Raw genomic sequence first — 19148 nt, forward strand, 5'->3', positions numbered from 1 at the left:
AATTAAATAACTGCCTAAATGCGGCATAACTAAGAAGATATTGACTAAGAATAAGAAAAGACACTCACCTTAAGGCTAATGTAGGTCTTAATGATACGCTCGATTTGCTTACCCAGGTGTCCAGGAATGATAATATTATTAATTAGTATTTCGTGCGCACATTATACCCATTTCGTGGCCACAAAATAGTATTTTGTGCGCACGTTATCGCTGTGCAAAAGATAAGAAAACTATCGGGTGCAGAATCTTACGCCCGAGAATCTCAAGTACTAATGGCTGCGGCGGATTGATGCCGGCGGAAACGGAAATGCCTCCGCTAGCTTCCATGACAGTTGTGCTAACTTTACCAGTGCTTAATTGCCGGTGTCATCATTAAAAAAGAGTGAGGAATTACACTGGTGCAGTGTTGTTGTTGTAGTAGTAGTAGTAGTAGTAGTAGTAGTAGTAGTGGTGTAGTAGTGGTGTAGTAGTAGAGTAGTGTAGTAGTAGAAGAAGAGTAGTAGTAGTAGCGTAGTGTAGTAGTAGTAGTGTAGTGTAGTAGTAGTAGAGTAGTAGTGTCAGTGATCCACAGAGTTACCGCAGCACCGGCCCCCGATCTTCTCCCATTTCACCAGCAGATGTCGCTGTTGTGGTAGCGCGTGCGTGTGTGCGTGTGTCTCCGCAGGTGAACACCCGGGGCTCAACAGGCGGAACAGATAAAACAGGTATGAGTGAGTGTCCTGAGCTGGAGTCACGGCTGCCATTCTCTCCACCGTCTCTGTTGCACTTGCTCCAGAACCACAACCAGAACCACAGGACTGACAAATAACATGAGGTGTCACAGATTTAAATGTCTGTTGGCCTTCGTGTGTTTCGTGTCGGTTACTTGGATTAAATCAGTTCACCGTGACGCAGGTGAGTGTGCCAACGCAGTCAGGAGAGGCACAAACACACATTTATTCATTTATTATTAATACTAAACTAATATGTGAGCCTTTTTATTTGTACAAGTTGACGTTATAACTGTTTAGACTGTTCAAATGGAGTGCATTTTAAAAAGTGAAGTGTCTGTCAGATATATCTTGGTTATTATGACACAGTTTTAAAAGAAAAAGAAATGAATTAAAAACGATGAAATATTGTGATTATTTATTTATTAGTTTTTAAATCCATTAATCAGCTTCTTATTTCATGGTTTATTAACAAAAAAATATCCAAACAGAATCATCTTTTGTTTGTGGACGTTTGTCAACATGAATAACAATATTGATCGACCAAAAGAAAAGAATATTCAACAGATTCATTGATAATGAATGAGATCAAAGCCCAGGCTCTGGTTAAAGTTAGGATTCAAGTGTTAATCGCAGTTAGGTGAAGTTTAGGCTGTAAAGATGAAACTGTCATTACTCTCTCTAGCTCGGTTTCTAGGCTTTCACCTCAGTAAGAGAACATGTGCAGAGAGAATTGTGTTTTTTCCAGTGCCACCAGTCATGCAGACCCTGTATGAGCGTCTGCTGGCGGCTGAAGAGCGGGGAGTGGAGGTCAACAGGAACCTGAGCAGCATCCTCGAGCAGCTGAGGAATCTGTCCAAAGCAGGTGAGAACAGTACCGTCATGACTTGGTAGGGTTAGGGTTTGTGCTGTGTCTGTTGGCCACGTCAGCAAGTATGTACCTGGGACAGGTGGGAGGGCCAAGAATGACAGCAAATATGTTTGTCAAACACTTTTCTTTTCTGATACTAGACATGTGGTCAGATTTACTCACCACCTCTACGCACCATAGCTGCTATCCACTGTTAGCTATACCTGTTTAACTGCTCGTAAAGCAAACATCAGCCAATCACATGGTGACAACTGAATGCATCAGTGAAGTTAAGTGTGAAAAGGAGGAAAAAACTCCTTTTTAATACGTGGCATTGTTGTTGGTGCCAGACCAGCTGCTCTGTGTCTCACTAACTGCTGCGCCTCACAAAGGAGGTAAGATGATAAAAATAACACAAAGCAGTATGAAGTAAGTCCAACTCACAACACAACACATGTAAGGCCTTGCTGCACACGGCCTCCAGCAGCTGCTACTGCTGACGCTTTCATATCGTTCAGTAGATCTTTTAAAACTCGTTCAGACTTCTATGAAAGAATAAATAAACTGTTTTATTAACTGTTTTTATTTTGTTCAGTGAGGCTTGACATCGCAGCAGCTCTCAGGTTCTGGTTGCTTAGTAACCCTCAAATACGTGACACTGTCACATCATTCACATATTAAATATAATATTTAACTGAATTGGTATATAACCAGTTAATTCTGTGTAAACAGTTTTTACTAATACTTCCTCCTCTGTTTGCTTCTTTGTGCAGAAACATTAAACTCTACCAAGCAGCCGACAGGTGATCCTGGTCAGCAGATTCACCTGCAGCCTAACATTTACTTTTACATGCCTCACCTCAGACGACACTCAGACAGCCTCGTACCCAACGTTGTCCTGGGGCAGGGACGTCGTGGAGGTGAACACACACGTTACAGCATTCACCTGATGACTTGTTATTAGAAGTGATAATGGTCTTTGAATGGTTCTACACACGCAGTGCTTCTACATGTGTAAGTCTGACTAAAACCAGACTTTTAAAGTCTGACTTAAACTATCCTAAAGTCAGACTAAAGCTGTGTCTCAGTCCAAGGGCTGGATCCTCACAAGCACAGATCCAGACTAAACTCAATCACAATGTTGAAGCCTGACTTCAGGTTTAACAGCCAAACATTTATATTGATATAAAATCATTTTTAACCTAGTTAAAGAACTAGTGGTGTAGTAGTGTTTTTAGTTCTAGTTTTATGTTCTGATGGACCCTGCATTTGTTTAATTTTTTGGAGGAAATTGACATGCCGGCATGTGATGTATCTCAGACTGAGAGTCAACCACGGCGAGTACAAACATCCCCCTTTAACTCCACATCCACATGACACCCAGCTCCACTCCCCTCCTCCCTTCCTCCCTTCCTCCCTCGCTCACAAACTGTCTCCTTGAAATAAAATCCTGGTTCACCTCAAACTTCCTAAAATTAAACGGCAATAAAACAGAAAGACTTCTCATTGGCACTAAATTCACTTTATCCAAACTCCATGGATAACTCTTCCATCGCCCCCTCCCCTCGGTCGTCCTTGACTCTCTCTTTATTAACTCCTTTAAAGGACATCCTGGGGGTGTGTGTTGTGTTGTTGACTCAAAGTTATGATTCATTTTATGTCACATTTTCAGTCGTGATATAAAGTAGCAATAATTGTGCAGAAGTCACAAAATTAGAACTTTCTTTTCTTTGGCTTTTGTTCATAAAAACGAGTCAAGTGAACTTTGAACTGTGACGTTTTACAAATTTCATAAATTCAATCCGATTTGAAACATTTTGAGTACTTTTAACTCAGGACTGTTTATATATTAAAAAAAGGATGTAAGACACTATATTGCACATTCTTATAGCCTCTGTATGTTTAAACATAGTCATGGAAAAAAGCTCTGTGTCCTGAGAGTTAATAATGTCACTTCCTGCTTAGAGTGTTGTAACTCACTTCTGTCTGCTCTCCCTACATCAACTCTCAGATCTCCCTGTCCCCCCCTGTGATCCTCCCTCCTCCCCAACTCCTCAGATCCTCCCTCCTCCCTGTCCCTCAGGATCTCCCTCCTCCCCTGTCCCCTGGGGACCCCCTCCTCCCTGCAGATCTCCTCCTCCCTGTCCCCCAGATCTCCTCCTCCCTGTCCCTCAGATCCTCCTGACTCCCTCACACATTTCAAATCTAATTTTATTTCAATGACTCCACACTTGGATGAACCTGAATGGCGCTACACATGCTAATAACTAGCTGCAAGCTAAACTAAAAACCACCCAATTCTAAGAAGCCGATGTGATGTACTGCCACCTAGTGTAGTGGAGACAAACACACAAATCAATAAAGTGATTCCCTGCTAGTGCTAGTGTACTGGGACAAGGACAGATGTCCAACAGAATAACGTGTGTGTGTGTGTGTGTACTCTCAGTGTCCATGGTGCTGGGCGTTCCTACAGTGAAGCGTACTAAGCAGAGCTACCTGGTCAGCACACTCCAATCTCTGCTCTTCAACCTGTCTCCCTCTCAACGTCAAGATCTCCTCATTATTGTGTTTGTGGCCGAGGTAATGCACGCACACACACACACACACACTGTTTGTAATGACAGATCACAAACATGCAATGATCTAGTTGGACAGGTTTTAATGAGCGTTTACGCTTCACTATTTGGACTCAATCCAGATTGAGATGCCATTGAATTCACTCACCACACATGCTTATTGTGTCACACGACTTAGGAAAGGAAAGTGTTAGCTGTGGTTGTACAGTGCAGCGCTGTATGTGCACATGGACTAGAGATGTAACGATATGAAGATTTCATATCACGGTTATTGTGACCAAAATTATCACGGTTATCAATATTATCACGGTATTGTTAGATGTGTTCAAAATGTTCAAAAAGTACTGAACACACACACTGAAACTTTTTAAATTTTATTTAAAAAAATATATTTTATATTATATGATGATTATTATTAATTATCATCTGACTGACACGCGCACACACACAGGTCCTCACTCTGTGTTGGATAATAATGAAGTAGCAGCGGTCGTACACAGCATGAAAATAAAATAAAATACACAGAAACAAACACATTTTGCTCTGCTACGGTACGTGTCGTCTGCACACTACTCGCTTTCGCTGATAGCGCCCAATAACATGTATTTTTACAGGAGTAACGTTAAGTAACAATTAACTTAGGTTTCCTTTATTAAGAAAATAGGAACGTTTTACAGACAAACCATGACATTTCCCACTATTCCGAAATCCAGTTTTTGTTGACTTACTTTCACTCGCTGAAAAGTTGTGGGTGGTGGTCACGGAGATGGCTCATCAAATTGGAAGTGTTACCCCCCTTCGCGGAGTTTTTTTTTTTTTGCATTTTCTGACAGACAGTCGCTTAACCTCTTATCATCCTGTAAGTTTTGAGGTCACGTGTGATGTCACCTGTTCTGTTCATGTACGGTGAAGTACATGATACTGACCTCGAAGGACGAGCTTATAACACGACTGTAGTTTCATTCATTGAAAATATGCTTCATTTCATGTGTACATTTTAAACCCCAGAATGTGATGTGCTGTGAAAGCTTGTACATTCCTCTGTCTTTGTGTAGTAAGCTCACATTTCAAAACACAGCTTTGTTTAGGCTGCTGTAACAATATGTGGCATGTCCTCACACAGAGACACCGAACACAGGAGCTCAGCTTTGCGGCTGAGACACAAACAAAAAAAAAGTGAGACACAATCAAAAAAACTGTTGATTCTAAAAAGAATCAACCATTAACTAACTAAAAAAACATTGAAATATGCAAATTCTGATATGTTAAAGGGGACATATTATGCAAAATCAACTTTTTAACCATTTTAATACTGATATTTGGGACTCTGGAGGCCCTACCAGTCGCCAAAGTGTGGAAAAACAATACTCAGTCATGTTTTCGTGATTCCGCTTAGTGTAAGTATAGGCGATAAAACGCTCGATGTTGAATTCACTGCGCTTATGACGTCAGCATGCGCATTTCACCGCGAATGTTACCGCCCCACCAGTACGTTTACTTCGCAAGCTCCACCTTAGCTCCACCTTGTCCCTGCGAGAGTGCAGGCGAGGGAGGAAGAGCGGTATTATGTCAACGCGGCGGGACAAGTGTGCTGTTGGTGGCTGCACAGTGGAGCACAGTGTTTTACAGAGGATTTTATATATGAAGCTAATGTGCCGGACAAAGTCAGCAAACATGTGTTTGTGTGTTTGCACCACTTCACATCAGACTGCGGCCAGCGGTTGCCGTATTTAGTCAGGGGACGTATTTCACCGACGTACAAACACACAAATTGTTAAGAAAAGATCACATAGAGGTCATAACTGACCATTCTGACACGTCCTAATTAAACATATTTGTTCAGTACGTCCTCCATGACCGGAGCACAGACTCAGTCTGATACAATCACATAAAGCAGCTGTTTATGCAGCTCGCCGCTGACGATCAGGGGGTGGAGTGGCTCAGTGGTTAAGACCCTACCTTGTGTACCAAAGACATCATGGTCGCAAGTTCGATTCCACCCCTGGCTAATTGTACTTGATTCCATTGTAAGTCGCTTTGGATAAAAGCGTCTGCTAAATGACATGTAAATGTAAATGTAAATGATCAGCGGTGCTGCACTCTCTGTGTCACCGATAGCCTAAACTGCCGCTGTATCAGACCGGAGACTGTCTGATACAGCGGTGGCGTGTTACACGGTGATCGCCAGCTCGCCGGAGCACCGGAGGTGGTCAGCGGTGGTGAGGTCTCCGGAGCACAGTCTCCGGTCTGATACAGCAACATACAGTTTATTCAGCACGCCGCTGGCGATCAGCGGTGGCGCGTTACACGGTGATCGCCAGCTCGCCGGAGCACCGGAGCTGGTCAGCGGTGGTGAGGTCTCCGGAGCACAGTCTCCGGTCTGATACAGCGATGGCGATCAGCGGTGCTGCACTCTCTGTGTCACCGCTGAGCTTCTGTTCCTAAGTGTTTTTAACTGATTTACAGTTGGACAGTGTTTGGCTCGATCCTTATGTAGGACGTCTCTTCCTGTGACGGCACTCTCGCTGACATGTTGATATTGTCAGAGAGCTAGTGGAGGGAGGGGGAGACTAATAGAGCTGTAAAGCGCTGTAAAGAAGACAAATCAGAAACCCCCTGGAAGAAGTGGGTGTGTGTTTGCCTGTGTCTCATTTGCATATAAAGGGACCATGCACGAAAACCGAGCGTTCTGAAAGGGGCGGGTTTAGCAGGGTTATTGAACTACTATGATTCTTCATCCTTATGGTATTTTGACCAAAGCATGTCACTGACATGTTCATTAGGACACCAGGGAACTATTTTAATGGGGGAAATAGGGTATAATATGTCCACTTTAATATGTTCAAAACAGACGTAGTAACATAACGCAGACAAGTTAGCTTACTGTTTCATGTTATATACCATGTTTGTCTGTGACATCTTTATCTAAAACTGTTGCTGGCAAACTTTGCATTCCATTTTTTTCCCGCCATTTATTTTTGTAAAATGCTGCCACACTGTCTTGTTGTTGATGTCGTTGACATGGATGTTAGAGGACGACTGACTGTAGCTCAACATTAAATAAAACCACTACACGTTCTCCAATCTGTCTCACAATCTAAACCATGGCGAGCTGTGGCGAGCTGGGGTCCTTACGCACTGACCATCTGCCTCCATCTGGGCCGGTCTGTGTCGTCATGATATAAGGACAATAAGCGCTAACTGGTTTTATTAGTTTAAACTCGAGGCACAGTAACAGCAGTCCAGTAAACAGGAAAGCAGTTATCAAATAAGTCGGCTTGAAAGCTGTTAATAGGTAACAGGTCAAACTAATACATCACAGGTGATGATTAAACAGAAGGAAAAACACTGGAAAACCTTTACTTCCATTCCTTTGTTCCCCTCCCTGTGTAATCAGGTGGACTCTGACTATGTGAACAGCATAGCACAGGCCGTCAGCAAAAAGTAAGTAAGGTGTTATTACTTTCATACATGACGTGAATGCAGCATTTGAAGTGTTTAACTCTGTGTTTATGTGTAGTTTCCCCACAGACGTGCAGTCGGGTTTACTGGAGGTCGTCTCGCCTTCACAGTTTTACTATCCTGACTTCAGCAACCTCACAGAAACCTTAGGAGACTCCAAAGAAAGAGTCAAGTACTTTTACTGTTTTCTATGTTGGTTATGCAAACTACTCTGCTTCAATGAGTCATTTACTTTGTTTAAACGTAGTTAGTTACATGAACACGGATCAGTATCCATAACTTTCAACTTTTGGATACTGAAAAACAACAAATACTCTCAAAAGTTCACAAAGATTTAAAGTGAACCCACCGCTCCACCATGGCATCTACTACTACTAACCTCTACAGTTAGGTGGAGTTGAGGCTCATGTGTTTGCAGATGTTGATGTAAAGGATGTAAATGATGTGTGATGAGATGCTGTTGGTGGCTGTTTTGAATTTAAATTAGCATAATAATTGTTTGACCTCTTGTCTTTGTGTGCACCTTTCTGTTCATAGATGGAGAACAAAGCAGAATCTGGACTTCAGCTTCCTCATGCTGTACGCTAAGGACAAAGGAACCTATTATGTTCAGGTAACACATAGATCCCATATTTGAATCCTGCATAGTTATTTGAGAACGAGCAGCAGCGGATCACTGCACTGGATCAGTTTTATCACTCCTAGATTAAAGAGGGACTGAAGCTCGAACCCACTTTTCTTTTCAGCTCAAACACAAAACATACTCAAAGGTTTGTACTCGTACATTTTTAACATCCTGGTTAGGTTTTAAACAAAGGCCTGGCATTTTAAGACAAGGCAATTAATGGTTCTTTATTGAATGTAATTTTGTTTAATGGAGATATTTCCAGTTTTTTTCTCTACAGTGAGTGTGAACCAGCGATCTAGGAGCCTTAAAATACAACTTTTGTTCCCTTAACAACCATCCCATCACCGTGCTTCCCTCTTGTTATTCACTAACCCAAGGAAATAAGTCAGATTTATTTAACCAGGTATGATATTTTGTGAAAAGAAAAAGAGCATGAATCTTTTGCATAGCTGGATTTATCACCTCTGCCAGAGAGGTTCTGTTTATACAGGATCAGACACTCACATGTAACATGGTAATATTTAAAAGCAGTGGATCCAAAGGTAAACGTTCTCTTGTGTTACCTAACTGGTTTTATTGCTGTAACTGTAACTTGATTTGAACACACCAAACACACATTCACAGAGCACACACACTGATGTTGAAGGTGTAACCAGCACGTTCAGTTTGAGTGGATCCGACGTTCACAGCATTGTTCCTGCAGCGCTACTTTATACGTCCCTGTGTATGTGATCATTAGAGTTACTGCTTCATCGTCATAGGATTTATTGCGTTGTTTTCTGAGTTGACATAGACACTGTATAGTTTCCTGGCTTCATCCATGTTCCCTGTGTTTTGCTTTTGTGATGTTTAAAGCTGTAGTATGTAACATCTCTGTCGTCAGATGAGTGAGAATGTTTCCTTATCTGAAGCTTTAGATGATATTACAGAATGTTGCAAACATGGCACCTGTGTTATTGTTGTGGCTGGTGAGTTTACCGTGTCCTCACACCTGTGTGGCCGCTAATCGCTGTGCAGACTATTTAGTTTGAAAAGATTTATAATAGAGATCATTGACATTTTGATGAAGATGTTTTTGTGCGTTTTAGTTGGAGGATGATGTCGTTGCTAAGGAAGGTTACTACGACGCCATGAAGACCTTTGCCGACCAGGAGGCATCAAAGCCATGGATCTACCTCGAGTTCTCCCAGCTTGGATTCATAGGTGTGTTTGTGTTTGTTTGTGTGTCTTGTGTGTGTTTGTGTGTCACATGCTCGTGGTTCGAGCCTCTGGGTTCAGTGTTTTGACCTGAGGTTGCTTCAGTTGGTCTCGTCCAGAATGAGAATGTCTGAGAATGTCAAGATTCAATGGGTTCAGTCTGTGAAAAAGAAGTGGTCATGTCAGAATCCAGGCTCTCCCATCATCAATACAATGAATTAAATATAACATATTTAACTGTTGAAAGGTATTCAGTGTCAGATAATCAAGGATTGTAATCAGATCCTGTCCTGAGACACATCTAGAGATGCGAGCGTTGGCGTTACTGTGTATATTTACATGTTTCTATCAGATCTTCACAAAGCTCTCTCTCTGTGTTTGTGTGTCAGGGAAGATGTTTCGGACTCGCGACCTCGCCATGATTACAGACTTTTTCCTGATGTTCCATAGAGACAAACCTATTGACTGGCTGCTGGATCACATTCTGTGGGTGAAGGTTTGCAACCCAGAGAAAGACGCGGTGAGTCAGCACTGTTAAACACATGTAAATGTAGTAATAACAATAATAATAATGATATTAAGTGTTGAATCGATACATGGTGTTATAAAGGTGCTCCAGCAGCAGATAATATTATTATAATAGCTGTCATTTGAAGCATTTGAACTGTAACTCGTACAACTGTCTAATGTGACCGGGACACATTTGAACTGTAACTCGTACAACTGTCCAACTGTCTTATGTGACCGGGACACATTTGAACTGTAACTTTCATAACTGTCCAACTGTCTTATGTGGCCGGGACACATTTCTATGTGACCGGACTGCCAACTTTCTCGCAACTGTCCAACTGTCTTATGTGACCGGGACAATTTGAACTGTAACTCGCATAACTGTCAACTGTCTTAACTATGACCGGACACATTTGAACTGTAACTTCATTAACTGTCTTATACCGACATTATTTGAACCAACTGCATAACCAAGGTCTTATGCGACCGGGACACATTTGAACTGTAACCGCATAACCGTAACTTCGTACAACTGTCTAATGTGATCGACAATACTTGAACTGGGTCTTACACACATTTTGAACTGTAGCTTCTAATGTGACAACTGTCTAATGTGACGGAGTTTTTATTTTGAACTAAACTTCGTTACAACTGTCTCAATGACCGACCAATACTTGAAACTGGAAAAATCCCGCGCATAACCGTCTAATGACCGACACATTTGAACTGTAACTTCGTACAACTGTCTAATGTGACCGGGACACATTTGAACTGCAACTCGCACAACCGTCTTGGTGACCGGACACATTTGAACTGTCTAATGTGGCTTTTGAACGTACAACTGTCTTATGACCGACACATTTGAACTGTAACTTTCATTACACTGTCTAATGTGACGGGACACATTTGAACTGTAACTCGGTGACAACTGTCTTATGACCGACACGTACGAACTTTGAACTGTAATTTGAACAGCTGTAACCAATGTGACCGGGACATTATTTGAACTGTAACTTTCGTACCCAACTGTCTAATGTGACGGGACACATTTGAACTGTAGCTGCGACTGTCTAATGTGACCGGGACATTATTTGAACTGTAACTTGTATTAACTGTCTTATGCATCGATTGCCATTTGAACTGTAACCTCGCGACAACTGTACCGACACATTTTGAACTGTAACTTTGTCTTAACCGTCTTGTGATGCGACCGGGACACATTTGAACTGTACCGCACAACTGGTGTCTTATGTGACCGGGACACATTTGGGAACTGTAACTCGTGACAACCGTTTTCGTACAATGTGACCGGGACACATTTGAACTGTAACTTGAACGTACAACTGTCTTATGTGACCGGAACATTTGAACTGTAACTCGTACAACTGTCTTATGTGATTTGAACTGCAACTGTGACAACTGAATCTTATGTGACCGACACATTTTGAACTGTAACTCGCATAACCGAATGTGACCGACACATTTGAACTGTAACTCAGCATTAACCGTCTTATGCGACCGGACACATTTGAACTGTAACTGCGACAACCGTCTTATGTGACCGACACATTTGAACTGTAACTGCATAACCGTCTAATGTGACCGACACATTTGAACTGTAACTCGTATTAACTGGTTCGGTATGTGACCGGGACACATTTGAACTGTAACTGCATAATGTGTGACCGGGACACATTTGAACTGTAACTTTACAACAGTAACGGAATAATTTGAATCCGCACCTTACAACTGTCTAATGTGACCGGGACACATTTGAACTGTAACTCGTACAACTGTCTTATGTGACCGGGACACATTTGAACTGTAACTAACCGTCAACATCGTCTTTGACACCGACCACATTTGAACTCTTCTTCCTTACAACTGTTTTGAACTGTAACTCGTACAACTGTCTAATTTGACCGGGACACATTTGAACACCAGGTGTGAGTGAGCTTTTTGTTCAGTGCAGAGCTTTACTTCCTGCTGTACACCAGTGTTTTAGTAAGACATCCGTGTTCTTTAATATGAGTCATCGGCACTTGTCTGTATTGTTTGTATCAACATCCAACTGTCGCTGCTACAGGAAAGCAGGGACTTCACCATTTCCTCATTTTCAGAAACAGGCTTGTCTTCTTTGAAATGTGCATGGCTCCTGTCTTTAAGACTGACAGTTTCAGACCCGTCATTCACATGTGAACACATGTGGAGCTAAGGTCACGGCTGAATTCATCTTTAGATCACACATTATTATTAAGTATTATGTTGTAGTAGAGCTGCGTGCACTGATACACTTGCTAATAAACAGACACACACACACACACACACACACACAGTCTCGACAGTCACATGAGTTCACAACAAGTTCATGTGATTCAGTTTACAGGAGGTAACAGGAGATGCAAAGTGAGGCGTGAACCATGGTTCTTAAGTGGGCCACCTGTGATTGGATCACTCAGTACGAGTTTTAGTCGCAGGTTTGATCAGTTACAAATAAGACAAAGATTATACACACCTTTGGAACAATAACACAGTTTTATTAGTGATCTGCGTGGACCAGTTCTCAAGTCTCATCTTTAGAATTCATTTTCACTTTGGAACTAAAACAAACATCAATGCTCTCCTGGTAATCGAGTCAGTTGTGTGTTGCTACAACAGTGTCATTAACGCTGTAGTGACCTGCATGTGTGTCTGTTGTGTGATGCAGAAACACTGTGCTACACAGAAGGCGTCGCTCAAGCAGAGGTACAAGCCATCGCTCTTCCAGCATGTGGGTCTTCACTCGTCACTCCCTGGCAAACTGCAGCCCCTGAAGGTACTCGTCAGACCTGCACATAGGTGTCTGATCTCTGGATGACTTTTCAGTTGATGTCTGTAGCTGCTGCTGATTTTTGATCTATTTGAACTGGTGACATTGAAAGAGCAGCAGCCATTCAAATGATGCTATGCAAATATTTCAGCACAGATGACAATCTCTGAAGGAACACTCTCAGACACCTCTCCCTGTTGTGGGTGTTTTTTGTAAAGTCTGCCCGACAACAGCAGACTTCACCATCAACTTAGAAACACTTGCTCAGAAGTTGACCACGACAGAGTTGGTTGAACTCTGTCGTGGTAAGTGCTTGTTACTGTGAATCTATGGGTCAACTTCAGTGTCATCACAGACACTAATTATCTATAGCTTGTTATACGTGGTCTGAAAAAGAGGAGTGCAGGAGAATTTGCAGCCAAGTGTTTCCACTGAGAGAAAGTGGAACATTCTGGCTCCATGAGGAGGAAGTGTCAGGCTCTACAAGCTGCTGATGATCAGATGGAAATAACACAACAACACACCTGTTAGGCACACAACAAACACTGTGGAGTGGCTCAGTGGTTAAGACCAGTACCCTGTGTGCGAAAGACGTCATGGTCGCAAGTTCAACTCCATCCCTGGCATGTTGTACTCAATTCCCTTGTAAGCCGCTTTGGATAAAAGCGTCTGCTAAATGACATGTAATGTAATGTAATGTAATGTAATACTCTGCAAGGATCCGATATGTTCAGTCTGTTCGGTTCTGTGATCTATTGTTTGAGCTCTGCTTGAAACCAGCACCGGTGCCGTCCCACCTTCAGAAGCTCTGTATAAGCAACATTTGTAAATGACATTCAGAGTGAACTAGACGACGAAACCACGCGATTGGCAGCGAGTCCTTACTCAGTAATGACCACATTCAGCTCAGTGGCGTGTGAACATCACTGCTGATCAGAGCTGAAGACAATAAATCCTGATCCACAAATAGGATCAAGGCCGTGGATCCTCCTCGTGTCTTTGATTGTCCATGGGGGGAATCCTGTCCCACCTTCCCCATCACCCCACATGACTCCCTTATCAACACACTCATCATCACCAACACCTCAAGTGGGACAAAGTCCATGAGATAATGTGGCCTAATGTGGACAAGGCATCAGAAGATTGAAATCACTGATGGCTAAATGCTCGTGTTAGCCCTCATCTACTTGTTGTGTGGTGGTGCCAACACTCTTTTCATGTGACCTACAGAACAGGGACGTCCCTGTCTGTCTTCATGAAGCTATTCTGTCCTAGCACTTACCTTAGCCCCTCCCCTGCACCCTCTGTCTGTCCACTGTTCATATCGATTGTATTCATTTGTAAATACCAACGTCAGGACCTGCTGTCACTAGACTAACAGAATAAGTTTGAATGTTGATTAGAATGTAAACAAAGTCCTTCACAACACCAGACCATTCACTCTGCCATTACCTGTGTGTGTGTGTGTGTGTGTGTGTCAGGATAAGGACTTTGGGAAGCAGACTCTTTACTTTCCTCACATTAACCCGCCTGCAGCACTGAACAGCAGCCTGCAGCACTACCAGCAGCACAGTCTGCAGAGAGCTTACAGAGGAGAGGACTTCTTCTGGGCTTTAACTCCAGTCAAGGGTGATTACATCATTATCCAGTTCCCTCAACCAATCCACATAACTGGGTTAGTTTTACATTTTCTTCCTCACTAATCCTTTATTTTAAGATCCTGATATCCTCGACCATCACTCCACTCTACCTTTAATTAACACTGTGACACTTTTCCAACCATTTCCTTCATATCACCTTGCAGTTTGATGACAACGCGCTCCGTTACACACACGTGAACACACGTGAACACACGACTCGTGTCGTCACAGTTCACTGTAGCCAGCACTCATTTATTTACACGTCTCATTGTGAGAAGAAAACAGAAAACATTCAGGCGTCTGATTTAACATTGTGACACATTTTCTTGTTCCGTTATGAAATAATTAGTCATGTGTTTTTTGACAGTTGAATGAACTAGTCTGATCCAGCTCATGTTCTAAACAGAATGATTTCCCTGGCTGTGCACGCATTTCTCTGCAGGTTCCTGTTTCGCAGTGGAAACACTGAGAACTTTGGAGATAAAATGAATAACACCACAGTGGAAGTGTTGCCCAGCAACGTGAGTAACTGTTCTGGTTCTGGTGTTCATCTGTCTGTGTGTCTTCAGTACTTTTTCTGTCATAAACACTGACCTTGTCAGGACCAGTCGTCCTCAGGGAGACCAAAACCTGGTCCTAATGAGGCAGAACCTTATTTCTTAGAACCTGGTTTAAGTTTAGAGCAAAGATTTGAATTGTGCATAGTTATGGTTAAGACTATAGATGAGTCTTTGTGTATAAGTAAATGAATGTAAGATCAGAGATCAGTGTCTTAACCCTTTAACCACTTTTTTGCTTATTGTTTCCATAAAAGTGTAGTACATGTTACACTGTGGATACAAACTAAAAAGTCACCAATCAAACAATGCATGTGCCATATTTGGTAGTAACGCATATAAACTTACTGACTTTGTAAACTCTTCTAAAAAAGTCACCACACAATACAAGCATCAATTTACACAGACAATGATTTAAACAAAGAAACACTAAATATAGAGAGTTTCATTCATCTAGTAATTCAACCCAGAAATCCTATCAGTCTAACCTTTCTTCTTCTTCTTCTTTAAGAGCTGCTCCTTTGATCTCAAACAGTGGTTTTATCTGTGGACAGTGATGGCTGTAGTGTCCTCTGTGGACAGTGATGGCTGTAGTGTCCTCTGTGGACAGTGATGGCTGTAGTGTCCTCTGTGGACAGTGTTGACCTGCTCAGCACATGAGGGACTTGTTCTTTGTTGACTACACTGAGGAACGTGTGAATGACAGTAGTTGAAAATATGATCAAACTCTAAAACTAAAATGAATGATTGTGCTTCTGTTTTTTCTTCCAGTAAGTCATTGAGCTGGAGTAATCTAAAGTTATCTCTTTAGATTTCTGCTAGTTTAACCCTCAGTGCTCACGAGGCACCAATCTGTGCCACAGGTTCACCCATGGTAATTTACTGTGGGAATAATACACAACTCCTTATATGGACATATCCTGGGTGTGTGTGTGTGTATAGGTCACATATAGTTGTTGAGTCAAAGTTATGATTATTTTATATCCCATTATTAGCAATAATAGTTTATTTTCTTTTGTTTTTGTTCATAAAAACGAGGCAAGTGAACTTTGAACTGTGACTTATTTACACATTTCACACATTCAATCTGATTTAAAACATTTAGTGTAGTTTTTGCTCAGGTGTGTTTATATAGTTGGTGAAAATGAGTCTTTTTTCACACATTGTCTCGAGGTTGTGCTGAAAAAAGGAAAAATACACTGTATTACACATTCTGTTTAAACACAGTCATGTGTTGTAAAGTTAACAAAGTATATTTTTTTTCTTTACTCTGTTGTCAACACTGGTTCAAGGTTTAACTGATAACAGTCTGTGTGTGTGCGCGCGTCTGTGTGTTGTAAACACTGCTGTATTATGTCCACTTGCCTTGTCTACATAGCACGATCATTGTGGCTTTGATATTCTTTACGAGTTCCTTTAGTTTTTACAGTTTTTTGAAAATAGTTTTTACAGTTTTTTAAAAATGCCAACAGTCATAAAGAACAAACACCTGTTGTTTCTGCTGTGGTCATGATCGTGTCATTATAACAGTGTCATTATAACAATGTCATTATAACACTGTCATTATAACAGCGTCATTATAACAATGTCATTATAACACTGTCATTATAACAGTGTCATTGTAACACTGTCATTATAACACTGTCATTGTAACAGTGTCATTGTAACACTGTCATTATAACAGTGTCATTGTAACACTGTCATTATAACACTGTCATTGTAACAGTGTCATTATAACACTGCCATTATAACAGTGTCATTGTAACACTGTCATTATAACAGCGTCATTGTAAACAGTGTCACATTAACAATAACAGTGTCATTGTAACACTGTCATTCATTGTGTCATTCATTGTAACAGTGTCATTGTAACACTGTCATTGTAACACTGTCATTATAACAGTGTCATTGTAACACTGTCATTGTAACACTGTCATTATAACAGTGTCATTGTGTCATTGTAACACTGTGTCATTGTGTCATTGTAACACTGTCATTGTAACACTGTCATTATAACAGTGTCATTGTAACACTGTCATTGTAACACTGTCATTATAACAGTGTCATTGTAACAGTGTCATTGTAACAGTGTGTATTTAACAGTGTCATTCTGTTTGATGTGAATGGGAATCAACCACATAATACTTATTTAATTCATTATTATTATTATTATTATTATTATTGTCATTATTATTAACGTGCTGATGAATCACACTAAATATAGTAAATGACTAATAATGGTTGATCAGAGCTTGTGCTGTTTTCTTCCTTCAGGGATCAACACAAGACGAAGAGTCTGAGCGCTACACACGTGTTGGTACGAGCGCACACACACACACACACACACACTGTGGGACGGACGCTTGCATGTACCTCAGAGCGAGGACGTGTGGCGTATTTCCACCGGCTCTACTCGCCTCTACTGGCACGGCATATGTCATGCCATGCCATGACATGTGCTCATATTTCTGCCATACTGGATTGAAATGGAGGCTGTGCTCTTTGTTTACCTGTTGCCATGGTGAATCATAGTATCAGAGCTTTTTTCATTCCCAATGCACACACTTAACTCAGAGTGAACTGAACTAATGCTGATCAGCTGTTCTGAAACTCAGAGTTTGACAGCTCAGAGTTGGTCAACCTAGAGTTAAGGTTTTAACTCAGAGTTTGTTGAGCCTGCTTTCTGACCAGGCCCCCGGTCAGTGACGATGTTTATAGTTACAGGAAATAACTTTGCTTAACAATGATTCATTGTGTTGTTAACGTGTTTGTGTCTCAGGTGAGTTTGTGGACGGCGTTGCCGCGGGAACGATCGAGGACACGCTGCAGCCAGTGTCAGCTCTGCGTCTCGTTGTTCACTCAAACTCTGATGTATGGACTGTGATGAGTGAGGTATGTACACTGACACTGTGATCCTGGCATATGTTACCATGGCGATTTATTCTGTGCAATGTAGACAAACCAGTTTATAGTATAGAAGAATACAGAGCAGTATTCTGTGATCGCTCCTTCACCAGGATAAATTAGTCCTGGACCTGGACCAAGCTACACCTCCTGGTCTGAGTCAGGGTGAACTCAGATTCTACTCTCTCTCATATCCTGGATCTCTTCATTCCACTGTGGTGTAACAGACATGAGACCAGGGGAAGTTGTTCCTCTGTGTTTAACATAGACTCTGATGATGATGATGACGACAGTGAGGGAGCAAAACTAAAACATTTAAAACACTAATAGCTGAGGATGAGTTGAACATGAACATGCCTGAAACATTCAAGTCTATCAGTTTGTCAGTATAACAGCATTTAACGTGTCATTGTAATATGATATGATATGATATGACATGATATGATATGACATAATATAATATAATATAATATAATATAATATAATATAATATAATATAATATGATATGATATGACATAATATATAATATAATATGATATGATATAATATAATATAATATAATATAATATGATATGATATAATATAATATAATATAATATAATATATAATATATGATATGACATAATATACAATATGATATAATATATGACATAATATATAATATAATATGATAAGATATGACATAATATATAATATAATGACATAATATATAACATAATATGATAAGATATGACATGATATATATAATATGATATGATATGGATTGGCTCCAGCAGTAATTTCGTCAGGTTTCTGCCTCTAGGTGAGATTTTTGTGTTTTGTTTTTTTTTTTGCTGTTGCCATGGTGACTTGTGTAACATCATTCTGTCTTTGAGTGAAACTAGTCTGAGTTACAGTTCACAATTAGACACTATTATTATATAGTGTGTGTGTGTGTGCTCGTCTAACTCTGATTTTCCCTCCTCTTTGTCAGATATACATTAAAGTGTGACCTCTGACCTCAGACGGAGGACGTGAGCACCAACAGCTGAACAAACTGCGCCCCTGCTGGTCACAGACTGTCACTGCAGACGCTCTCTGTGATCTGAGCTGAGCTAAAGTCACATACTGTCACTTTAAACATGAAGAAAGGGAAGTGAGCACTGAGATGCTGCACTCATCATTTATTTATACACCGATGTTTTTATTTTTTAAAAATGATCACCTAATAAATGTCCACCCATGTTAACTGTACACATTCACTTGGTCTCGTAACTAACCCACACTGGTTTAACTGGTTAACAGTGTGATCATCAAACAGCATG

At 41.0% G+C, this 19148-nt stretch overlaps 1 protein-coding gene across 2 annotated transcripts; it reads left to right on the forward strand.

Annotated features, from left to right (window-relative positions):
* Nucleotides 1-670: 670 nt before the first annotated feature.
* zgc:154054 (Alpha-1,3-mannosyl-glycoprotein 4-beta-N-acetylglucosaminyltransferase B-like) lies at nt 671-19077 on the forward strand. 2 transcript variants are annotated; one of them, XR_006361478.1, is made up of 15 exons: nt 671-894; nt 1459-1575; nt 2334-2480; nt 4007-4140; nt 7534-7580; nt 7657-7770; nt 8136-8211; nt 9315-9429; nt 9813-9943; nt 12641-12748; nt 14224-14371; nt 14825-14903; nt 17214-17256; nt 17719-17831; nt 18818-19077. XR_006361478.1 is itself a non-coding variant. In XM_044041080.1 (15 exons), the coding sequence occupies exons 1-15, from the start codon at nt 810-812 to the stop codon at nt 18833-18835; spliced, it is 1521 nt and encodes a 506-aa protein (XP_043897015.1). In that variant the 5' UTR covers nt 675-809; the 3' UTR covers nt 18836-19077. The 2 variants fall into 2 exon arrangements, 1 of the variants encoding a protein (XP_043897015.1); XM_044041080.1 differs by having other exon boundaries at nt 675-894; nt 14224-14417.
* Nucleotides 19078-19148: the final 71 nt, after the last annotated feature.

Source organism: Solea senegalensis, linkage group LG12 (genome assembly GCF_019176455.1).
Source record: "Solea senegalensis isolate Sse05_10M linkage group LG12, IFAPA_SoseM_1, whole genome shotgun sequence".
Classification (NCBI taxonomy): domain Eukaryota; kingdom Metazoa; phylum Chordata; class Actinopteri; order Pleuronectiformes; family Soleidae; genus Solea; species Solea senegalensis.

Excerpts from the sequence above, each read along its gene's own strand:
- zgc:154054 (XM_044041080.1), top strand. The coding sequence starts at position 810 with ATGAGGTGTCACAGATTTAAATGTCTGTTGGCCTTCGTGTGTTTCGTG. Across the intron at positions 12,749-14,223 it reads GCAAACTGCAGCCCCTGAAG|GATAAGGACTTTGGGAAGCA; the intron begins GTACTCGTCAGA and ends TGTGTGTGTCAG. Across the intron at positions 14,418-14,824 it reads CAACCAATCCACATAACTGG|GTTCCTGTTTCGCAGTGGAA; the intron begins GTTAGTTTTACA and ends ATTTCTCTGCAG.